The sequence below is a fragment of the Scyliorhinus canicula genome, chromosome 6 (genome assembly GCF_902713615.1).
Source record: "Scyliorhinus canicula chromosome 6, sScyCan1.1, whole genome shotgun sequence".
Lineage (NCBI taxonomy): Eukaryota > Metazoa > Chordata > Chondrichthyes > Carcharhiniformes > Scyliorhinidae > Scyliorhinus > Scyliorhinus canicula.
In genome coordinates this window covers 186,699,578-186,722,269 of record NC_052151.1, presented here as the reverse complement: position 1 = coordinate 186,722,269, position 22,692 = coordinate 186,699,578, and the positions used below count along the sequence as shown (strand labels likewise).

General features: G+C 49.2%; 1 protein-coding gene and 1 non-coding gene across 4 annotated transcripts in view; both read left to right on the top strand.

Moving 5' to 3' along the window:
* The window catches only part of khdrbs2 (KH domain containing, RNA binding, signal transduction associated 2), a 907,500-nt gene that overhangs the window by 862,187 nt on the left and 22,621 nt on the right, over positions 1–22,692 (top strand). For all 3 annotated transcript variants that reach the window (XR_005461061.1, XR_005461060.1, XM_038800664.1), the window contains exon 8: positions 19,469–19,527. Coding sequence is in view for 1 of the 3 variants with exons in the window: in XM_038800664.1 (XP_038656592.1) it covers positions 19,469–19,527 (59 nt within the window). In the remaining 2 variants the exon portion in view is untranslated. The remainder of the gene's footprint in view (positions 1–19,468; positions 19,528–22,692) is intronic.
* On the top strand, positions 2,843–2,924 carry trnas-uga. The gene has a single exon. It is a non-coding gene; the product is annotated as a tRNA-Ser (tRNA).

The window sequence follows — 22,692 nt, the reverse complement described above, 5'->3', positions numbered from 1 at the left end:
GGCTGTCACCACTGGGCTGGTGGAGTGTTTTTTGGGTGGGGATGGGAGTGCTGCCGTGGCGAGGGCCCGGAGGGAGGTTCCCATGCAGGAGGCCTCCTCCGCACGCACCCACTCGGTTTCTGGCTCCTGGATCCATCCCCTTACTCGCTCGGCTGTTGCCGCCCAGTGGTAGAATTGTAGATTCGGGAGGGCTAGCCCCCCCCTGGATTTTGTTTTTTGTATGACCTTCTTTGGGATCCTAGCATTTTTACGCCCCATACGAACGCCATGATATGTTTGTCCAGCGCTTTGAAAAAGGCCTTGGGGATGTAGATCGGAATGGATCTAAACAGGAAAAGGAACGTGGGCAGTACGTTCATTTTGATCGTCTGGACTCTCCCCGCGAGGGAGAGCGGGAGTGTGTTCCATCTTTGCAGGTCCTTTTTAACTTCCTCCGTCAGGCTGGTGAGGTTCCATTTGTGGATCCCTTTCCAGTCATGGGCTATTTGGATCCCCAGGTAGCGGAATTTATTTCGGGCTTGTTTGAACGGCAGCCCCTTTAGTGCTGCCCCCCCCCCCCCCCTTGCGGGTGTACTGGGAAGATCTCACTTTTGCTCATGTTGAGTTTGTAGCCCGAGAAGGCTCCAAACTCTTTCAGGAGCGCTATGATTCCGTCCATGCTGCTTTGTGGGTCCGAGATATAGAGGAGCAGATCATCCGCATAGAGTGAGACTCTGTGCTCTCTACCTCCCCTTCGGATCCCCCTCCAATTTTTTGCTGCCCTGAGCGCGATTGCTAGCGGTTCGATTGCTAGTGCGAACAGCAGCGGGGACAGTGGGCATCCTTGTCTGGTGCCCCTGTGCAGCTGGAAGTATTGGGAGTTGGTATTGTTGGTCCGTACACTCGCCATGGGAGCGTTGTATAGGAGCTTTACCCAAGCGGTGAACCCTGTTCCAAGCCTGAACCGCTCCAGTACCTCTATGAGGTATTTCCATTCGACTCTGTCGAAGGCCTTTTCTGCGTCCAGGGAGACGATCACCTCTTGTGTTCTCTCCCCGGAGGGGGTCATTATCACGTTCAGCAGGCGCCTGATGTTCGCGGTAAGCTGTCTACCTTTGACGAAGCCCGTCTGGTCCTCTGTGACCACCTCAGGTACACAGTCTTCTAGCCTTTTGGCTAGGATTTTGGCCAGTATTTTGGCGTCTGCGTTCAGCAGAGATATGGGTCTGTATGACCCACATTCCATTGGGTCTTTGTCTTTCTTAGGTATCAGCGAGATTGAGGCCTATGCTAACGTGGGTGGCAGTGTGCCCCTAGCTAGCGAGGCATATGTTTAAGTTAAATGGGGAAAGAATTAATGGGAACCTGAGGAGCAACTTTTTTACACAGTGGGTGGTACGTATGTGGAATGAACATCCAGAGGAAGTGTTGAGACAAGGACATTGACAACATTTAAAAGACATTTGGACAGATACATGGTAGAAAAGGTTTAGTGTGTTATGGGCCAAATGCAGGCAAATGGGGTTAGCTCAGATAGGCTTTTTGGTTGGCATGGACCAGTTTGGGCCGAAGGGCCTGTCTCCGTGCCATAGATTTTATGATTCTTTGAAGATACCCTCCAAACAGCGAAAAGGGCATGTGATTATCAGACCTAAGCAATGCCACAACCAAAAGATAGGAACATAGGAACAGGAGTCGGCCATTCAGCCCATCGAGCCTGCTCCGCCATTCAATATAATCATGGCTGATTGGACACTTCAATGCCTTTCACACCCATTATCCCCATTATCCCCACAACCATTTATGTTATAGTTCATCAGTAATCTATCAATCTCTGCTTTACACACACTCAATGATGGAGCTTCCACAGCTCTCTGGGGTAGAGAATTCCAGATCCACAACCCTTTGTGAAAGAAATCTTTCCTCATCTCGGTCTGAAGTGGCATCCCCCTTTTGTCCACTGGTTCTAGACTCTACAACCAAGGGAAACATCTGACCTGCATCTACTCTGTCTGTTCCTTTAATTGTTTTGTAGGGTTCAATCAGATCATCTCTCATTCTTCAAAACTCTAGAGAATACAGTTTGCCCAGTCTCTCTTCATAAGACTGTCCCGCCATCCCTGAAACAAGTCTGGTGAACATTTATTGCGCTCCCTCTATGTCAATAATATCCTTTCTGAGGTGAGGTGACCAAAACTGCACACAGTACTCCAGGTATAGTCTAACCAAGCCCCTATACAATTAAAGCAAGACTTCACTACGCCTGTACTCAAATCCTGTTATGATAAAGGCTAAAATTCCATTAACCTTCCTAGTAGCTTGCTGCACCTGCACGCTCACCTCCAGTGACTTATGGGCAAGAACACCCAGGTGCCTTTGTACATCTACACTTTATAATTACTTACTGTTTAGGGAACACTCTGCACATCTGTTCCTTCTACCAAAATGGATTACCTCACCATTTTCCACATTATATTCCATCTGCCATATTCTTGCCTACTCACTCAGTCTGTCTAAATCCTGCTGTATCTGCTTTACATCTTCCTCACAACACAAATTCCCACCAGCTTTGTGTCATCTGTGGTCTAATCTCTGCAGTTCTGCCACATCCAGTCGTGAATGGTGGTGGTAGTCAAAAGCGGGTATGTTCACTAACTGAAGGAGGAGGTTCCACAAATATCCCCATCCTCAATGATGGAGGAAGCCCAGCGCATCAGTGCAAAAGATAAGACTGAAGCAATTTCAGGGATCTACAGCCGGAAATGCTGAGTGGATGATCTATCTCGGCCTCCGTTGAGGTCCCCAACGTCACAGATACCGGTCTTCAGCCAATCTAATTCACACCATGTGCTCCATGAGCGCAGCTGCGATGGCCGAGTGGTTAAGGCGTTGGACTTGAAATCCAATGGGATTTCCCCGCACAGGTTCGAACCCTGCTCGCAGCGACTGTGATTCAAGATATTTGTTCAACTCCCCGCTAACTCGAGAATGAATCGGATTTCCGATTGGTTGTCTGTTAACGGTAAAAACTTTAGGGGCAGCACGGTAGCATTGTGGATAGCACAATTGCTTCACAGCTCCAGGGTCCCAGGTTCGATTCCGGCTTGGGTCACTGTCTGTGCGGAGTCTGCACATCCTCCCCGTGTGTGCGTGGGTTTCCTCCGGGTGCTCCGGTTTCCTCCCACAGTCCAAAGATGTGCAGGTTAGGTGGATTGGCCATGATATATTGCCCTTAGTCTCCAAAATTGCCCTTAGTGTTGGGTGGGGTTACTGGGTTATGGGATAGAGTGGAGATGTTGACCTTGGGTAGTGTTCTCTTTCCAAGAGCCGGTGCAGACTCGATGGGCCGAATAGCCTCCTTCTGCACTGGAAAATCTATGATATCAAGAAATGGCTGAAGGCATGGGATACCATAAAGGCTGTAGGCCCTGACAATATTCTGACAAAAATACTGAAGATCTGTACTCTAGAACTAGCTGATCCCTTAGCCAAGCTGTTCCAGTGCATCTACCCAGTAATGTGGAAAAGTGCCCATGAATGAAGAGCTTGTCATGTGGGGAGTGGTTGAGTACTTTGGCTCTGCAGTCGTTGGAGTTCAGAAGGATGAGGAGGTATCATATTGAAACCTGCAGGATACTCAGAAGCCTGGCTAGAGTGGACGTGGAGAGGATATTTACACTAGTAGAAGAAACTAGAACCCGATGTCACAGCCTCAGACTGAAGGGACAATCCTTTAAAACTGAGGTGAGGAGCAATTTCTTCAGCCAGAGGATGGTGAATCGGTGGAACTCATTGCCACAGAAGGCTGTGGAAGCCAAATCATTGAATGCCTTTATGACAGAGATAGATAGGTTCTTGATTAATAAGGAGATCAGGGGTTATGGGGAGAAGGCAGGAGAATGGGGATGAGAAACATATCAGCCTTGGTTGAATGGCGGAGCAGTCTCGATGGGCTGAATGGCCTAATTCTGCTCCTCTGTCTTATTATTTATGTCCTGTTCGCAAAAAGCAGGACAGATCTAACCTGGCCAGTTAACATCTCATCAGTTTACTCTCAATCATCAGCAAAGTGATGGAAAGGGTTGATGACAGTACCATCAAGAGGCAGCTATTATACAATAGCCCGATCACAGATTCTCAGTTGGGTTCCACCAGGGTCATTAAGCTCCTGACCTCATTGCAGCCTTGGTTCAAACATGGACAAAAGAGCTGAACTCCGGATGGGAGGTGAGAGTGGCTGCCCAGACATCAAGGCAGCATTTGATGAGTGTGGTATCAAGGAGCCCGAGCAAAACATGAGTCAATGGGAATCAGAGGGGAAACTCTCCACTGGTTGGAGTCAGAAGTGGGGATTTTCTACTGGTGATTGCACAATATTCAGCACCATCCCTGATGACTCAGACACTGAAGCAGTCAACGTGGAAATGCAGCAAGACCTGGACAATATCCAGCCTTGGGCGGATATGTAGCATGTAACATTCGTGCCACACAAGTGCCAGGCAATGACCATCTCCAATTAGAGAGAATCAAACGATCGCCCCTTGACATTCAATAGCATTACCATGACTGAATCCCCCACTATCAACATTCTGAGGGTTACCCTCGACCAGAAATTGAACTGGACTAGCCATATAAATACTGTGGCTACAAGAGCAGGTCAGAAACTGGGAATCCTGCAGTGAGTAATTCCTGACTTCCCAAAGCTTGTCCACCACTAGAAGGTACCAGTCAAGAGTGTGATGGAATACTCCCATTTGCCTGGATGAGTGCAGCTCCAACAACACTCAAGCAGCCCATTTGGATGAATCCATCCACCACGTTGAATATTCACTCCTTCCAGTACCAACACACAGTGTCAGCCGTGTGTACCATCTACAAGATGCACTGCAGCAACTCACCAAGGCTCCTTCGACGGCATCTTCGAAACCCACAAAACTCTACTATCTCAAAGAACAAGGGTAGCAGACACAAGAGCACTGCCACCTGGATGTTCCCATCCAAGTCACACACCATCCTGACTTGGAAATATATTGTCGTTCTTTCACTGTCGCTGGGTCAAAATCACTGCCCAACCCCACTGTGGGTGTACCTACACCACATGGACTGCAGCAGTTCAGCAGGTAGCTCACCACCACCACCTTCGCAAGGGCAACCAGGGATGAAAAATTAAAACACTACCCAGTCAATGCTGCCCATGTCCTGTTAAAGGATGAAAAAAGAAGACCCTCAGCCCCCTCAGTGAGACTCTGAATATACCTGGGCTTCTCGACATGGTGAGACTGCCTATAGTCCCAGCAGTGACCGGCGTTCCCAGCTGGTGCCTCAGGCCTACAGAGCTGCCAGCTAAAAACTCCCTAAGGCAGTGACTTCCTCCAGAGACAGGGGCGGATGTCTCTCCTTCAACCAGTTAAAGTTTCACCCGGCCAGGGGGATAATAGGTGGCCTCCTGCCCAGTCTTGTTGCCTGCGGGTGCAGGGACAATGGCACCCTGTAAAATCCAGCCAAAACACATATACACACATGCACACACGCACATGCACACACACACATACACAGACATGCAAAAGCACTCATGTACAAACACACAGAGACATGTACACTCACCCATGTACACACACACAGCCATCCACAAGTACTCTTGCACACTTACAGAGAGATGCACACGCACTCATGTCACACACAGGCACGCACACTCATGCATCCACATAGACACACACACGCACTCATGCGCACACATACATGCACACACACACATAAACATGCACTCACGTATACACAGACTTACACGCACATGCACTCATGCACATACAAACATCCACACAGACTAATTTACACACACACAGGCATATACAGGCACTCATATACACAGAGACATACATTCAAACTCATGTACGTTCACAGAAATACACGCACACTCATGCAGACACAAACAAATACACTTGTACTCATGTACACAGATATACACACACATGTACACATAGAGACATATACACTCTCATGTACACACAGGCATATACAAACAGGCATATACACACAGGCATACACATGGGCAGCACAATAGCGTAGTGGATAGCGCTGTTGCTTCACAGCTCCAGGGCACCAGCTTCGATTCCCGGCTTGGCTCAGTCTGTGTGGAGTCTGATGTTCTTCCCGTGTCTGCGTGGGTTTCCTCCGGGTGCTCCGGTTTCCTCCCACAGGTCCTGAAAGACGTGCTGTTAGGTGAATTGGATATTCTGAATTCTCCCTCCGCGTACCCAAACAGGCGCCGGAATGTGGCAACTAGGGGATTTTCACAGTAACTTCATTGATGTGTTAATGTAAGCCCACTTGTGATACTAAAGATTATTATTATTACCAACCCCATGCATACACACCGACATAATTTGTGCTGGGATTCTTCGGTCGCGTCCGCCTGGTGACCGGAGAATCCTGCCCGAGATCAATGGACTTCTCCATTATCCACATCCCGCCCGGGGGGTTCTTGCGGTGGGCGGGACGGAAGAATCAAGCCAATGCACTCATGTTCACACACACACACACACACAGATATACATACACACTCATTCTGACACACACAGACATACACATCCACTCATGTAAACACACACTGATCTACAGACACACTGATGGATACAGACATACTGGGCGGAATTCTCTGATGATGGGGCTATGTCCCCACACCCTTGAGAAAACAGGCGCAAATCACTCTGGACTGGAGAAAGTCCAGGGTGATTCTCCATTTTGCAGGGGGCTAGGAGGGCCCGGAGTGCTCTTCGCAGCTCCGGCTACCGATACAAGGCCCTGCACCTCCGGCCAGATTCCGCGCATACGCACAGCGGCAGCCCCGCGCAACACGGCGGACCCACACAGCGGACCGCCCCAAGAATAAAGACCCCCCCTGAGACCGAGCGCGCCCGCCGTTCGGTGGCCCCCGATCGCAAGCTTGGCTGTCCTTTAGCCCCCCGTCCCCCGGTGACGGATGCCCCCGCCCCCCACCAGGGCGCCCGCGGACTGAGACCGCAGCCGGAACCATGGGTGAACCACGGCTGGAACCATGAGTGAACCACGCCGACGGGAACTCGGCCAATTGTCGGCGGAGAATCGCCGCGGGGGCCTTTTTCAATGATCCCCAGGCCTTCCTCCTATTTCTTTCTTGTTGCGTCCAGTACAGTGTTGGCCCTTCCTACCAATCAGGCATACATGTCGCTACAGTTCCCTTTATCTAGGATGCTTGCGTCCAGTAACTCTTCCAGTAATGTCTGTCATGGGGTTGTGGATACGTCCTTGTCTCCTTTCGCAGGAAGTTTTTGAGTTGCAGGTACCTCAGCTCGTTTCCCCTGGCTAGCTGAAATTTTGTCCATTGTTGCGATCCTGCCGTCCATGTATAGGTCCCTGACTGTCAGTGTCCCCCCGTCCTGTCCCCACCTTTTGAAGGTGGCGTCAGTAAACACTGGTGTGAACCTATGGTTGTTGCAGATGGGACATTTTGGTCAGGCCAAATTGCTGCCGCAGTTGGTTCCAGGATTGGAGGGTGGCTATCACCACCGGGCTGCTGGAGTGTTTGCTGGGTGGGGATGGGAGTGCCAACGTGGCGAGGGCAGGGAGGGAGGTCCACTTGCAGGAGGCCTCTTCCGCGCGCACCCTCTCGGCTTCTGGCTCCCTGATCCATCCCCTTATTCGATTGGTCGTCGCCGCCCAGTGGTAGAATTGTAGGTTTGGGAGGGCTGGCCCCCACCGCCCCCCCCCGGATTATTTTTTGTTGGACCTTCTTTGGGATTCTAGCATTCTCTCACCCCCCCCCCCCCCCCCCCCCATATAAATGCCATGATTACTTTGTCTAGTGTTTTGAAAAAGGCCTTGGGGATGTAGATCGGGATGGATCTGAATAGGAAGAGGTACCTGTGCAGCACGTTCATTTTAATCGTCCCCGTGAGGGAGAGTGGGAGTGTGTTCCATCTTTGCAGGTCCTGTTTTATTTCCTCCGTCAGGCTGGTGAGGTTCCATTTGTGGATCCCTTTCCAGTCCTGTGCTATTTGGATCGGGCTTTGTGTCGGGCTTGTTTAAACGGCAGTCCCATTAGTGCTGCCCCTCCTACTTGCGGGTGTACTGGGAAGATCTCGCTTTTGCTCATGTTGAGTTTGTAGCCCGAGAAGGTGCCAAACTCGTTCAGGAGCGCGATGATTCCGACCATGCTGTTTTGTGGGTCTGAAATGTCGAGGAGCAGGTCATCTGCATAGAGTGAGACACTGTGCTGTCTGCCGCCCCTTTGGATCAATTGCTAATGGCTCGATCGCTGGAGCGAACAGCAGTGTGGTCAGTGGCCATCCTTGTCTGGTGCCCCTGTGCAGCTGGAGGTATCAGGGGTTCGTGTTGTTGGTCCGTACGCTCGCCATGGGAGCGTTGTATAGGAGTTTTACCCAGGAGGTGAATCCTGTTCCAAGCCCTAACCACCCCAGTACCTCTATGAGGTATTTCCAGTCGACCCTGTCAAAGGCATTTTCTGCGTCTAGGGAGACAATCACCTCTGGTATTCTCTCCCCAGATGGGGTCATTATCACATTTAACAGGCGCCTGATGTTCGAGGTTGACTCCTACCTTTGACAAAACCTTTCTCGTCCTCAGCGACCACTTCTGGTACGCAGTCTTCTAGCCTTTTGGCTGGGATTTTGGCCAGTATTTTGGCACCCGCGTTCAGCAGTGAGATGGGTCTGTATGACCCACATTCCGTTGGGTCTTTATCTTTCTTGGGTATCAGCGAGATTGAGGCCTGTGCGAGCGTAGGTGGCAGAGTGCCCCTAGCTAGCAAGTCTGTGAACATCTCCCGCAGGCGCGGGGCCAGCGCTGTCGCAAATCTTTTGTACAAGTCCGCCAGGAATCCGTCCGGTCCCGGCGCCTTCCCCGCCTGCATGGAGCTAATGCTGTCCATGATCTCTCCCAGTGCTAGTGGTGCTTCCAGGCCCCGTCTTCTGCCCTCCCCCACAACCGGTATGTCCAGTCCATCAAGGAATAATTTCATCCCAGACACCCCCATTGGGGCTCTGAGGTATGCAGCCCTTGGTAGAAGGCCTTGAAGGTTTTGCTGATCTTTTCTGGTTCTGTTTCTAACGTACCTCTGGTATCCCTGATTTGTGCAATTTCTCTGGTGGCTGTCTCCTTTCTCAACTGGTGTGCCAACAGGCGGCTGGCTTTGTCTCTGTGTTTGTACAGGGTCCCACGCGCCTGGCGGAGTTGGTGCACTGCTTTCCTGGTGGAGAGGAGATCAAAGTTGCTTTGTAGCTCTTTCCGCTCCGCCAAGAGCTCTATGGTCGGGGCCTTGGACTCTTTATGGTCTACCTCCATTATGGAGTCGACCAGCTGTTGCCTAGCAGCCCTTTCCTCCCTAGCGCTTCGCACTTTGAAAGCAATAATTTCCCCTTTTACTACGGCCTTGAGTGCATCCCAGTACGTGGAGGGTGAGACCTCCCTGTTTTGGTTGTTCTCCGTGTATTCTGCTGTGGCCTGTGATATCTTTTCGTTGAAGGCCTTGTCTGCTAGTGGGGCAATGTCTAACCTCCATGTGGGCCGCTGGGCCCTTCCCGTCTCCAGCCGCACGTCCATGTAGTGTGGAGCGTGGTCTGATATCGCAATTGTTGAGTATTCCACTTTGTCTATCCCTGGAAGCACCGTTTTCCCCACCACAAAGAAGAAGTCAATTCTTGTGTATACGTTGTTCACTGGGGAGAAGAAGGAGAACTCCTTCTCCCCTGGGTGGGTAAATCTCCAGGGGTCCATTGCTCCCATCTGTTCCATAAAGTGACCGAGTTCCCTTGCCATGCTTGAGGTTTTCCCTGTTTTGGGGTTTGACCTGTCAGTCGTTGGATCCTGCACACAGTTGAAGTTCCCCCCCCCCCCCCATGATTAGTCGATGCGTAGCTATGTCAGGGATTTCTGCCATGGTCTTCTTGATGAAGCTCGTGTCGTCCCAATTGGGCACGTACACGTTAGTACTACCGGTACCCCATCCAGGGCCCCAGTGACCATGACGTACCTGGGTCCAACCGCCATGTGGGGTGTTGGGCCCTGCCCATCTCCAGCCTCATGTCCATGTAGTGTGGAGCGTGGTTGGATATCACAATTGCGGAGTATTCCACTTTGTCTATCCCCAGAAGCACTGTTTTCCCCACCACCTGGGTCCGTAACCATCTTCGTCGCCCTAAACATCGTCTTCTTGCCGATCAATATCGCCACCCCCTGGCCCTCGTCCCATAGCAGGAATGGTAGGTCTGTCCCACCCAGCCCTTTCTTACCCGCAGTAGTTCCTGCTCTTTCAGGTGTGTCTCTTGGAAGAAGACTATGTCGGCTTTCATATTTCTTAGGTGGCTGAGGATTCTAGATATTTTGGTCTGCACCATCATGTCGACGCCCTTGGCGATGCTCCTCTGCAACTGGGATGAGCTCAACAGCACCTCGGCCATGCCCATCTGAGAGAGGGAAATGTCTCGCAGAACCTCATCAAGGTCGGCCTGGTACTGGGTGACATCCCAGAAATACTGCCGAGACCCTCAACCATGGTCGTCACGGACAGTGAAATGCCTTGGACACCTTCACTCATGGTGCCAACATCATGAACCAGGCTCTACACTGTGGTTGCCACTCTAGCAGTGTTTACCTAGGTGCCACTCATTGCCGGCTTCATCTCCTGTGCCGGCAACCTCTGGGATTCCTCCAAGTGGCTATTGATCTGCTGGAGAGAGGCTGATAGCTCCCTCTGAACATCCCGGCCGCTCCCTATTGTCTCCATCAGCTCCGGGTAACTCACTTCCAGAGGCTCAACATCAAGCTGGGACCCAGCTGGGTCCTGGGATCCAGCGACCTCCAACTGCTGTCTCGCCTGTAGGTTCCTACCTCCACCTGATGTACATTAGTAGCAGTGTGGTGCTCACAAGATTGTGCCCCAGGAGCCTGACCACGAATACGTTCCACCGAGGAGTATGTATCTGCGCTGGTGGGGATTGGGGATGACAGCTGTGCCGTGACTATATTCTCGGAGCTCTCCTCCGAGGTGTTCTCCTTGGAGTCATGAGAGGGGGGCCACCCGGGATGGGCCGGCGCGGTCGGCTGGAAGACCTGCAGGAGAATGGACATGTGATCAGTGGGAGGGATGGGTCAGTCAGTAAGGCAATCACTGGTCACCTGTGACCGGTCTTCCGGGTGGATCCCGGTGGCTCCTCACCTCTGTGGTGTCCGCCAGCGCCGCGTGGGTGACCGCCCTATCCTCGGCCACACCGGTCAGAGGGCCCACTCCTCGAAGGTGGTGAGGATTCTGATGTCTGGTACCCCACTGCCAATCTGGGCCCTCTCCTGGCGATCGTGGGCAAGCTTTTATAAGGAGACACACAGAGAGCATTGTTAGCCACACGTGTTGTTCACAGTGGTGCGAAGAGGGGGTGTGAAGGTGGGGTGGGGGGGAAGGGGAGGGAGGGCTGGGCTCACTTGGAGAGTTGGGGGGGTGGATGCTCCCTTGGTGGTGGGGGGGGGAGGGTGTCTAATCACTCGTGCTGCCCGGTGTAGATTGTTGACCTTCCGACAGTGGAGGCCAGTCCTCCTGGTCACACTATGACTGCTGCAGCCACCTCGTGCCAGGCAGCACTAGCTGCCTTCTGGCTCATCCTCCGGGACCCTTGGGGGAACAAGACATCCCTCCTGATCTCCATCGCGTCCAGGAGCCTCCCTAGGTCAGCGTTCCCGAATCTTGGTTCCGGTGTCATGTGAGAGTACCTTTAAGAATGGATGTTTAAGCAATGTACCTTTAAGAAATGAAGCATCTCATATTACCGAAGTGATGTCAGAGTGTAGGTGGAGCTGGCTTTTTAACTGAGCCATTTTGCGGTGTTTTGAGAGAGAGCAGCTGAAAAGTGCCTGGCTGGTTTGCTGTGAGCTGTTTGAAAGGAAAGGTCAGTTTTGAGGAAAAGAGTTTGGGTGTGTCTGTGTTTGCAGTAAGCTGGATCTGCTCTCTGCCAGGAAAGACTATCTTTGAATCATTTGGATGATTTAAACTCATAATAGTAATGTGTTTAACCTGATGTGTTTCTGTTTAAGGGTGTTAAGTCTTTTGGAGGTTTGAAGGAACATTTTGAGGGATTATTTAGTGTTGCATTATGGTAAAGCATTTAAAGTTGCCTGAGATAGAGTCTGACTCATTGGAAATGGCAAAAATTCAGTTGCAAATTAAACAAATGGAACATGAGAAAGAATTAAAGTGGCTTGTATACGAAAGAGAGAGAGAGGAAAAAGAAAGAGAGGGAGAGAGTGGAAAAAGAAAGAAGGAGAGAGAAGAAAGGAGAAAAGAAAGAATATCCCTAGCAGAACAAAAAGAAAAAGAAAGGGAGATACAGATCAGGGAAAAAGATAAAGAGAGAGAGTTTGAACTTCAGAAAATGGCCGTGAAACATGAAAGTCAATTTAAATTGGCAGACATAAAGGGAAACGTACAGTTGGATGATAGTGATGAGGATAGAGAGAAAGAGCTTCATATTCGAAGGCTTGGTAGGAATCTATTTAAATATGTCCAAGCATTGTCAAAGTTTGACGAGAAGGAAGTGGAAGCCTTTTTCATTTAATTTGAGAAGGTAGCTAAACAAATGAAATGACCACAGGACATGTGAGTATTACTGGTTCAAACAAAGCTGGTAGGTAGAGCTAGTGAAGTGTTTGCATCACTACCGGAGGAGGTATCTGGAACGTATGAGGAGGTGAAGAAATCCATTTGAAGTGCATACGAGCTAGTGCCTGAAGCTTACAGACAAAGGTTCAGAACTTTAAGGAAAGAATTTGGTCAAACATACATAGAGTTTGAAAGGCTCAAACAGGGTAATTTTGATAGGTGGATAAGGGCTTTGAAAGTAGACCAAACATATGAAGCTCTCAGAGAAATTATACTTTTGGAGGAGTTTAAAAATTCAATACTTGATGGAGTGAGAACTCATGTGGAAGAACAGAGGGTTAAAACTGCGAGATTAGCAGCAGAAATGGCAGATGATTGTGAATTAGTTCATAAATCAAAGATTGGTTTCCAACATCAGTTTCAGCCGGTGAGGGATAGAAACTGGGGACATGAGAAATACTTGTGGTAAAGATGATCCGATGGGAAACAATAAAGAGAGTGTACCTCAGGTTAAAAAATAAATCCAGGAGGGTGGAAAAGAAATGAAAAGTTTCAAATGTTTTCACTGTAATAAACTAGGCGATGTAAAGTCACAGTGTTGGTGGTTGAAGAAAAGCACTGGGAAGGCTGATGTGGTTTAACAGGATAAGACAGTGGGATTTGTTAGAGTGGTAAAGGAAAGCCAAAGGGAAGCCAAGGAGGTGCAAACGATTGTACAGCCTGTTCAGGAAGTAATTGTAAAGAAGGTGCCAGATGTCTTTAAAGAATTTACTTGTGTGGGTAAAGTTTACTCATGTGTTTCAGGAGGAGTAGGTAAAGAAGTCACAATTTTAAGAGGTACACGGGCTAGTTAATCTTTAATGGTAAGAGATGAGGAATTATGTAGTTTGGGAAGAATGTTGCCAGAAAAGGTGGTGATATGTGGAATTCAGGGTGAGAGGAGTAGTGTTCCATTATATAAGGTAAGGTTGGAAAGTCCAGTGAAGAGTGGTGAAGTGGCAGTAGGAGTAATAGAGAAACTATCTTGGCCAGGAATACAGTTTATCTTGGGTAATGATATAGCTGGATCACAGGTGGGAGTGATGCCTACTGTGGTTGATAAGCCAGTGGAAAATCAGACAACTGAAGGGTTGAAGGATGAATATCCTGGGATTTTTCCAGATTGTGTAGTAACCCAGTCGCAAAATCACAGGTTAAGACAAGAGGAGAAATCAAAGAGTGAAGATGAAGTTGAAGTGCAATTATCAGAAACGATTTTTGATCAGATGGTTGAAAAAGAACAAGAACAGGTGGAGGATGAGGCGGATATTTCTAGTTCAGGAAAATTGGCGGAGTTACAACAGAAAGATGTAGAAATAAAACAAATATATCAGAAAGCATATGCGGAAGAGAAATCTGTGAGTATACCAGAGTGCTATTACCATAAAAGTGATGTCTTGATGAGAAAATGGAGACCTGTACATATGCAGGCAGATGAAAAGAGGGCAGACATTCATCAAGTAGTATTGCCGGTAGGGTAATAGAAAGGAGGTGTTGCGAGTTGCACATGAGGTATCAGTGGGAGGTCATTTGAGAATAAGGAAAAAAAATTATTGACCTGGACTACATAAAGATGGAGTTTAAATTTTGTCAATCATGTCACACATGTCAAGTGATAGGGAAACGTCAAGCAGTGATAAAAACCAGCACCCTTAATACCCATTCCAGCATTTGAGGAACCTTTTACAAGGATCCTAATTGATTGTGTAGGACTGCTTCCTAAAACAAAAAGTGGGAATCAATATCTTTTGACTCGAATGGATGTGTCTACTAGGTTTCCAGAGGCCATTCCAGTACGTACTATTACAGCTAAACGGATTGTGGAGGAGTTACTTAAATTCTTTACTAGATATGGACTACCCACAGAAATTCAATCGGATCAGGGATCGAATTTTACTTCAAAGTTATTCAATTAAGTTATGGATAGCTTAGGAATAAAACAATTTCAATCAGCTGCGTATCATCCAGAATCTCAGGGAGCGTTAGAAAGGTGGCATCAGACATTAAAGACAATGTTGAAGGCGTATTGTCAACATTATCCAGAGGATTGGGATGAAGGAATTCCATTCGTATTGTTTGCAATTAGGGATGCACCTAATAAGTCTACCAAATTTAGTTGTTTTGAACAAATTTTTGGTCATGAGGTAAGAGGACCACTTAAATTGATTAAGGAAAAATTGGTGGGTGAGAAATTGGAAATTACATTATTGGATTACGTGTCAAATTTTAGGGAACAATTAAATAGAGCAGGTAAATTGGCTAGACAACATTTGAAAGTTGCACAAAATGTGATTAAACGGGTAGCGGACAAGAAATCCAAAATTCGTAGTTTTGTCAGTGGAGATAAAGTTTTAGTGTTGTTACCAGTGGTAGGTGAGCCTTTAAAAGCTAGGTTTTGTGGACCGTATCAGATTGAAAGGAAATTAAGTGAGGTGAATTATGTGGCAAAAACACCAGATAGAAGGAAGACTCACCGAGTGTGTCATGTGAATATGCTTAAAAAGTACTTTGAAAAGGGAAGGAGAGAAAAAGGAGGTTTTAATGATTCTAACTCAAAGTGACGAACCAAATCCAGATGATTGTGAATTTGACATACCTCAAATTAAATTGGAAAATGAGGATGTTCTCAAAAATTGGGATGAATTGTTAAGTTACCTTCCAGAGGAAAAACAAACTGAACTGAAAGAGTTATTGATATCACATGGGCAGGTTTTTAGAGATAAATTGGGAAGTACTAAAATGGCTATATATGATGTAGATGTGGGAAATGCTGTTCCTATCAAACAACATCCTTATAGACTTAATCCTTTAAAATTGGCACAGGTTAACAGAGAGATTGAGAGTATGCTGCAAAATGGCATAATTGAAGTGGGTTGCAGCCAATGGAGCTCACCCATAGTGATGGTACCTAAGCCAGACGGTACCCAACGGTTGTGTGTGGACTATCGAAAGGTGAATGCAGTTATAAGAATGGACCCTTACCCTATCCCACGTTTGAAGGATTGCATTGAGAAAGTGGAACAATCTGCTTTTATTTCCAACTTCCAGACGTGGCAAGAACATTTAAAACATCGTATGGAGTTCTTCGATTGACTTCAGGAGGCGGGTTTGGTGATGAACCTTGCCGAAAGTGAATCTGGAGAAGCCCAAATCACTTTCCTTGAGGAGTTTCCGATACCCTCAAGACGAAGGGAAATATTGTGATTTCTTAGCATGAGTGGATTTGATCGAAACTTTGTTCAAAAGTTTTGTGGCGTGATTACTCCACTGATGGACAGGCGGGGGACTGTCCAAACGTAAAAAAATTCAATGGAAAGCGGACTTTCAATAGGCATGTGACTGTCTGAAAGCTGTGATCACCAATGCTCCTGTATTGGAGAATTGCAAGGGGCTCTGTGGTCAGATTGAACTAAAGTATCTGATTCTAAAGAGAATTGCCGAGGCGTAGACGAATGGATGGATCATGCATTGACTTTCTTATTCAAAGAGACTGTCAATCGACAAGGATTTTGGTTGGAGGAAGAAGACGGGAAAGATGGACTTTATTATTAAGCCTGTTTGCGTGTGGTTTTTTTTGTGAAAGAAAAAGTATATTAACTGTGTTCATTTCTTAGTGGATGGTGCAAAAGTGAAAAATGAAACCGTCTTGAAGTTGATGGTTTATTTTTTTTTCTTGGGGGGAGGTGTCATGTGAGAGTACCTTTAAGAAATAGATGTTTAAGCAATGTATCTTTAAGAAATGAAGCACCTCATATTACTGAAGTGATGTCAGAGCGTGGGGATAGCTGAGTTGAGCTCACTCTGCTTTTAGTTTCAGTTTGAGAGAGCAGCTGAAAAGTGCCTGGCTGGTTTGCTGAAGGCTGCATGAAGAAAAAGAGTTTGGGTGTGTCAGTGTGTGCAGTGAGCTGGATCTGCGGTGATCTCTCCCAGGAAAGACTATCTCTGAATCATTTGGGTGATTTAAACTCATAATAGTAATGTCTTTAACCTGATGTGTTTCAGTTTAAAGGTGTTAAAGGCGGAATTCTCCGCTGGTGGCCTAAATTGTGGAGGCCGTCGTGAACTTGGCCGAGGTTCACGACGGCCTCGGTGCCCGCTCCCCGTACCTAATTCACCCCCACCCGGGGGGCTAGGAGCGGGCCTCCGTCGTCCCCGGCCGCGACCTCGTCGCACCGGAAATGACGTGCAAAACGGTGCATTTGTGAGGTCACCCGCACATGCGCGGGTTGCCGGTTCCAACCCGCGCATGTGCGGATGACTTCATCGAGCAGACGGCGCGAACCGCGCATGCGCGGTAGCCGTCTTTCTCCTCAGCCACCCGGCAAGACATGGCGGCTTGATCTTGCCGAGCGGCGGAGGGGAAAGAGTGCGTATGTTTCGGACGCTGGCCCGACGATCGGTGGGCACCGATCGCGGGCCTGTCCCCTCCCGAGCACAGTCGTGGTGCTCCCATGCCAATCGGGCCCCTAGATGCCCCAAACGGGCATCTGGCGCCTGTGTCACGAATGCAGCGACCAGGTGTGGTTGCTGCCGTGGTGAAACGGGCGAGAAGGGCCGGCCGCTCGGCCCATTGGGCTTGGAGAATCGCCGTTTGCTGTGAAAAACGGCGAGCAGGGATTTTTCCGAGCCCGGGGGGGGGGCAGAATCGCTGGGGTCGCCTGGGAGGCTTAAAAAATGTCGGGAGGCCCTCCCACGATTCTCCCACGCCGCGCGGGGAGCGGAGATTTCCGCCCTAAGTCTTTTGGAGGTTTGAAGGAACATTTTGAGGGATTATTTAGTGTTGCATTATTTTCGGGGTTATCTTCGAAGTAAGGGGTGGTAAATGATCCAATGGTTATTTAAAAGGTTAAGTTGAATTCATGGAATAAACATTGTTTTGTGTTTAAAAACCCACATGTCCATCATTGTAATACCACACCTGGAGACCAAGCCGTGTGCTTCAAAAGCAACAATACATTAAAGGGAGAGGTTGGTTGAACTCCATGATACATTTTGGGGTTCTGAAAACACCGCTCCCATAACAGAAGCCTGTTTCTCTTTTCACTGCGTCCAGTTGCAGTCGATGTTAGACCAATACAGATAATGCATCAGGTGGTGTGGGGGTGAGAGTGGTGTGGACTGAGGATGGTGTGGGGGTGAGAATGGTGTGGGGGTGAGGGTGGTGTGGGGGTAAGGGTGGTGTGGGCGTGAGAGTGGTGTGGGGGTGAGAGTGGTGTGGGCTGAGGATGGTGTGGGCTGAGGGTGGTGTGGGGGTGAGAGTGGTGAGGGTGGTGTGGGGGTGAGGGTGGTGTGGGGGCGAGGGTGGTGTGGGGGTGAGGGTGGTGTGGGGTGAGGGTGGTGTGGGGGTGAGGGTGGTACATCATCACACAATTCAGCAGGTCTCACTTTCTCGCCCGTGACCGTACTCCACCCCGGCGACCTCCCGTCCCTCTGGGCCTCCGGCTACTACCAGGGCCCTCTGCTCTACCATGGTGCGAGGCCTCAGGTCTGGTGGTCCCCCGCCTGTCTGGTCCCAGTCCCGGCGGTTATGTGCAGCCTTCTCCTGGGGGGGTAGAATACATAAGACGACAGTTAGATAATCCGACGCATGCAGCCCAGGGGGTGGGTAGCTGGTGGCCTCAGTGGCCAGGGCACCCGGTTAGGATGGCTGGTATGGCTTGTGGGGCAGGGTGGGGAATCGGCCGTCCTCTGAGGTGTGGAGGGGGTGGGTTACGGGTGTGTGGGGGGGCCAGGGTTAGTGCTGGGGGGCACACGGCTGCCTACTCACCCTGGCCGCCCTGCGGAAGCCGTGGAGTTACTTCCTGCACTGCATGGGGGTCCGGACGAAGTTGCCCGCAGCGCTCACCATCTCTGCCAAGTGCGCCCAGGCACAACGAACAGCAGCGGTTGGCAGCTGTCTTCCTGGGCCGGGGGACAAGGTCATCCGCTGCTCCTCCACCACGTCCAGTTTGGCGTCCATGAACCATGGAGCTGCTCTTCGTACAGCCATCTTGTTGGCTGGGATGTTGTGTGTTGAGGAAAGGGTCGTTTAAGTGCAGCTACGGCTTGTCAGCCTCCCGAGTGTCAATCACGGACACGACAAGTCCCGCACCATTTTTCATTATGATTGTATGTGTTCGGAAAAGCTTGAAACACAATAAAGAAGTACCTGTTTTCATGCATCGCTTTCTCGTGTCAGTTTTTAATGGCTGGTCAAGTCGCAAACAGCTGCAAGAAGACCATTTTGGTCCATTGGGTCTGCACCGACCCTCTAAAAGAGCATCCGACCTTTGTCCACCCCCCTGACTTTCCCCTTAACCCTACATAACCTGCACATCTTTAGACATTAAGGGGTAATTTATCATCGCGAATCCACCTAGCCTGCACACCTTTGTACTGTGGGAGGAAATCGGAGCACCCAGAGGAAACCCACGCACACACGGGGAGGACGTGCGGACTCCGCACAGACAGTGACCCAGCGGGGAATCGAACCTGAGACCCTGGCGCTGTGAGGCTGACCACAATCCCAATCGAAGAAGATTTTCCACTGGGAGCAAGGACATGCGAGTTCAGAGCTTTAGAATTTAAGTGAGAATGGCCGAGAATCCTGTTGAAAAGTGCATTTGATCTTCTAGAACTACTTAACTATTAATGGGATTCATTTTGAGCGACAGTAATGCCACTTTTTCAGTACAAATAAGCAGATTTTTAAAAAGATGTTAAATGTTTAAAAACCTGAGGGATGTTTTGGTTTTCTCAGAAGCTGGAATTTTTCACACCATGTTTTTGTCAGTGTAAACTATCATTCTTTGTTTTTTTATATTACAGTGGCCCTGAATATTACGATTACGGACACGGAACGAGTGAAGAAATCTATGAAAGCTACGGTAAACTCAATTCCTTTTTCTTTTTGTTGAAGACAGAGTGAGTCCACACTAAATAAGGCTATTCTTTCATTGGAGACGGGAAAGCGGACGGTCACTAATCGGTCTCTGGGATGAAGGGGTCGCCCTATGATGAGAGGCTAAGTGAATTAGGCTTATGTTCTCTGCAGATTAGAAGAATGAGAGGTGATCTCATTGAGACCTACAAAGTTCTGAGGGGGGGTTGGGGTAAATGCTGGGAGCTTGGTCCCATTGATCAGGGAATCTAGAACATGGAGCACAGTCTCAGGGCCTGGTCACTGGGATGAGGAGAAATGACATCATTCAAATTGTGTGAATTTGTGGAATTCTTTACGTCACATTTATGAGTGTTCCATCAGTGAATGTATTTAAGGCAAGGAGAGGCTGATTTTTGGTCTCTCGGGGAATGAGGGCATACGGAGGGCAGTCAGGAAAATGGAGTTGAACCCCAAGATCAGCCATGATCGTAATGGATTTTTGGATTCGGAATTGTTTATTGTCACGTGTACCGAGGTACAGTGAAACGTATGGTTCTGCGTGCAGCTCAGACAGATCGTTCCATACATGAAAAATAAACATATGGCATACAGAAATATAGAATGTAAATACATAGACACAGGCATTGGGTGAAGCACACAGGAGTGCTGTATTAATCAGTAGAGGTGATGTGTGAAGAGATCATTTCTGCCCATAAGAGGGTCGATCAGGAGTCTGGTAACAACGGGGAAGAAACTGTTTTTGAGTCTGTTCATGCGTGTTCTCAGACTTTTGTATCTCCTGCCCAATGGAAGAAGTTGAGTAAGCCGGGTGGGAGGGGTCTTTGATTATGCTGCATGCTTTCCCAAGGCAGCGGGAGGTGCAGATGGAGTCAATGGGTGGGAGGCAGGTTCGTGTGATGGACTGGGCTGTGTTCACGACTCTTTGAAGTTTCTTGCGGTCCTGGGCCGAGCAGTTGCAATACCAGGCTGTGATGCAGCTCGATAGGACGGTTTCTATGGTACATCTGTAAAAATTGGTAAGAGTCAATGTGGACATGGCGAATTTCCTTCGTTTCCTGAGGAAGTATAGGCACTGTTGTTTTGCTTTCTTGTTGATAGCGTCGATGTGGGTGGACCAGGACAGACTGTTGGTGATGAATGGTGCAGCAGGCTCGATGGGCTGAGTGGTCCAGTTCAGCTCCTATTTGTTGTGTTCTCATGCTCCAAAATTCCTTACAGAATTCAAACAGTTAAGAAGAATTGCCACTGACTTGAATTTTATTTTGTATCTTTGGAAAAATGTAATTCATGGATAATGAGTAACCCAACAGAGACCCGACCACATTAAGCGAAGATGCAGACAGCTGTCAATCATACCAACTCATTAACATTCTGCCTCTGTATGACCACTCGTAAAAAGAGACTTGACCAACTCCTCTATCCAGCCCATCCCACGCTTAACGTTTGGTGCCAAGCAGGAGCAGGGAATCAAGTGGGAGCCAAAAGGTCGGAAACCCGCCAGTGTAAAATGACATTTCAATTCTCCCAGTGGCCAGTTAGCGGTGGGTCACTCTTCCCACTGGCTGGTGGTGTGAACATCGTTTCCATTCATTTGCATCTCATGACTGCTCATTAATACAGGTGCCCACCGGCATCCTGTCAGGCCTTTCAATCTTCTGTCACACCAGTAAGAAATTACGTCAGTCTAAAACCCGATTGCTAAAAGAGCGGCCCTCAGTTCACAAGAGAATGCGGGGTGAGTGCAACAACTTTCTGCCACTGCGCTGCACTGCTCCTGATGCGCTGCTCGGCACTCTGCGCGGGCAGACCAGTTCCTGCCCTCCATCTCCTTGTTGAGCTCGTCTTCATGGACAGCACCGTGCTCCTGCACACAGGGACCCTCCTGTGAAATGAAAATGAAATGAAAATCGCTTATTGTCACGAGTAGGCTTCAATGAAGTTATGTGAACAATGAAGTTACTGTGAAAAGCCCCTAGTCGCCACATTCCGGCGCCTGTTCGGGGAGGCTGGTACGGGAATCGAACCGTGCTGCTGGCCTGCTTGGTCTGCTTTAAAAGCCAGCGATTTAGCCTGGTGAGCTAAACCAGCCAGTGTCACTGTTGCGGATCAGTGTAGGTGGAGTTGGGGGGTGCAGGGGTCTCCTTCCCCCCCCCCGGTGCCACACTGCAGTGTCTATCTGGACAGCACTGTGCTGTGGGACTCATGCAGCCAAGCCAACAAAGATCCGAGGTTCAAACAAGAGTGGAGTGCGAGGTGAGGCGGGCTTGTGTGGTCAGGAGGAGGGAACGATGACATGAGGTGAGAGGTGATGAAGACAGGGATGGCAATGTGGACAGAGGGCTATGCGAAGGATGGGGGGGAGGAGAGAGCTTACGATTGCAGGCAGGGAAGCAAGGGGGTGGATGGAGAATGGAAGGCAGAGGGAACAATGAAGGGGAGGGAAGCTGGATCCCAACAAGGCTGTATGAAAAGCTCACAAACAAGGGCATCAAAGCGACATCACATTGTTTCCTGGAAAGGGTTGCACAAAAGCTCCAGATGTGGTGGGGAGAGGTCCAAGTGAGGCATTGGTGCCTCTCAGGCGATGGACTTGGGGATAAGGGTGGTTGAATCAAAGAACAGACTTCTTCTTGAGGCTGCTAACCTTTCCCCTCTGGATTGCTGATATCCTGCACGATCTGGTGAAGGCAGGTGGGCTGGACAGAGTGATGTGAGTGTGCTGGACTGGTGTTTGAAAATGGGGCCAGGACCTTTGAACCCATCGGCTAATGGCAGGTGGACGAATCAGCTGGCAGGTGACTCGGAGGGGAACTTGCCTGTGCATGATTAATGAGGTTCCAAGGGCAGAATCTGGTGAAGGCCGTTCTGGCCAGCGGGCATCTTAGAGCGGAATCTTACCAAAAAATGGCAGTGCCAGTCCAGTCGAGTAAAACAGAGTGAATCCCTCTTGGAAGACAACAGGTGCGTGGACATAGTTAATGCTGTCACCCTGGTGAGGCGGAGACTCTTAGAGCCGGGAACCAGCGACAAACAGATCGGGCCGCCATCTTTAAAGGGAGGCCCAACCAGCGCTGCAGCCGATCGCCCCCCAGGCCACATCCCGAAGGTCTCAGAGCTCCCTCCTGACAGCATCACCAGTGGTTCCCGC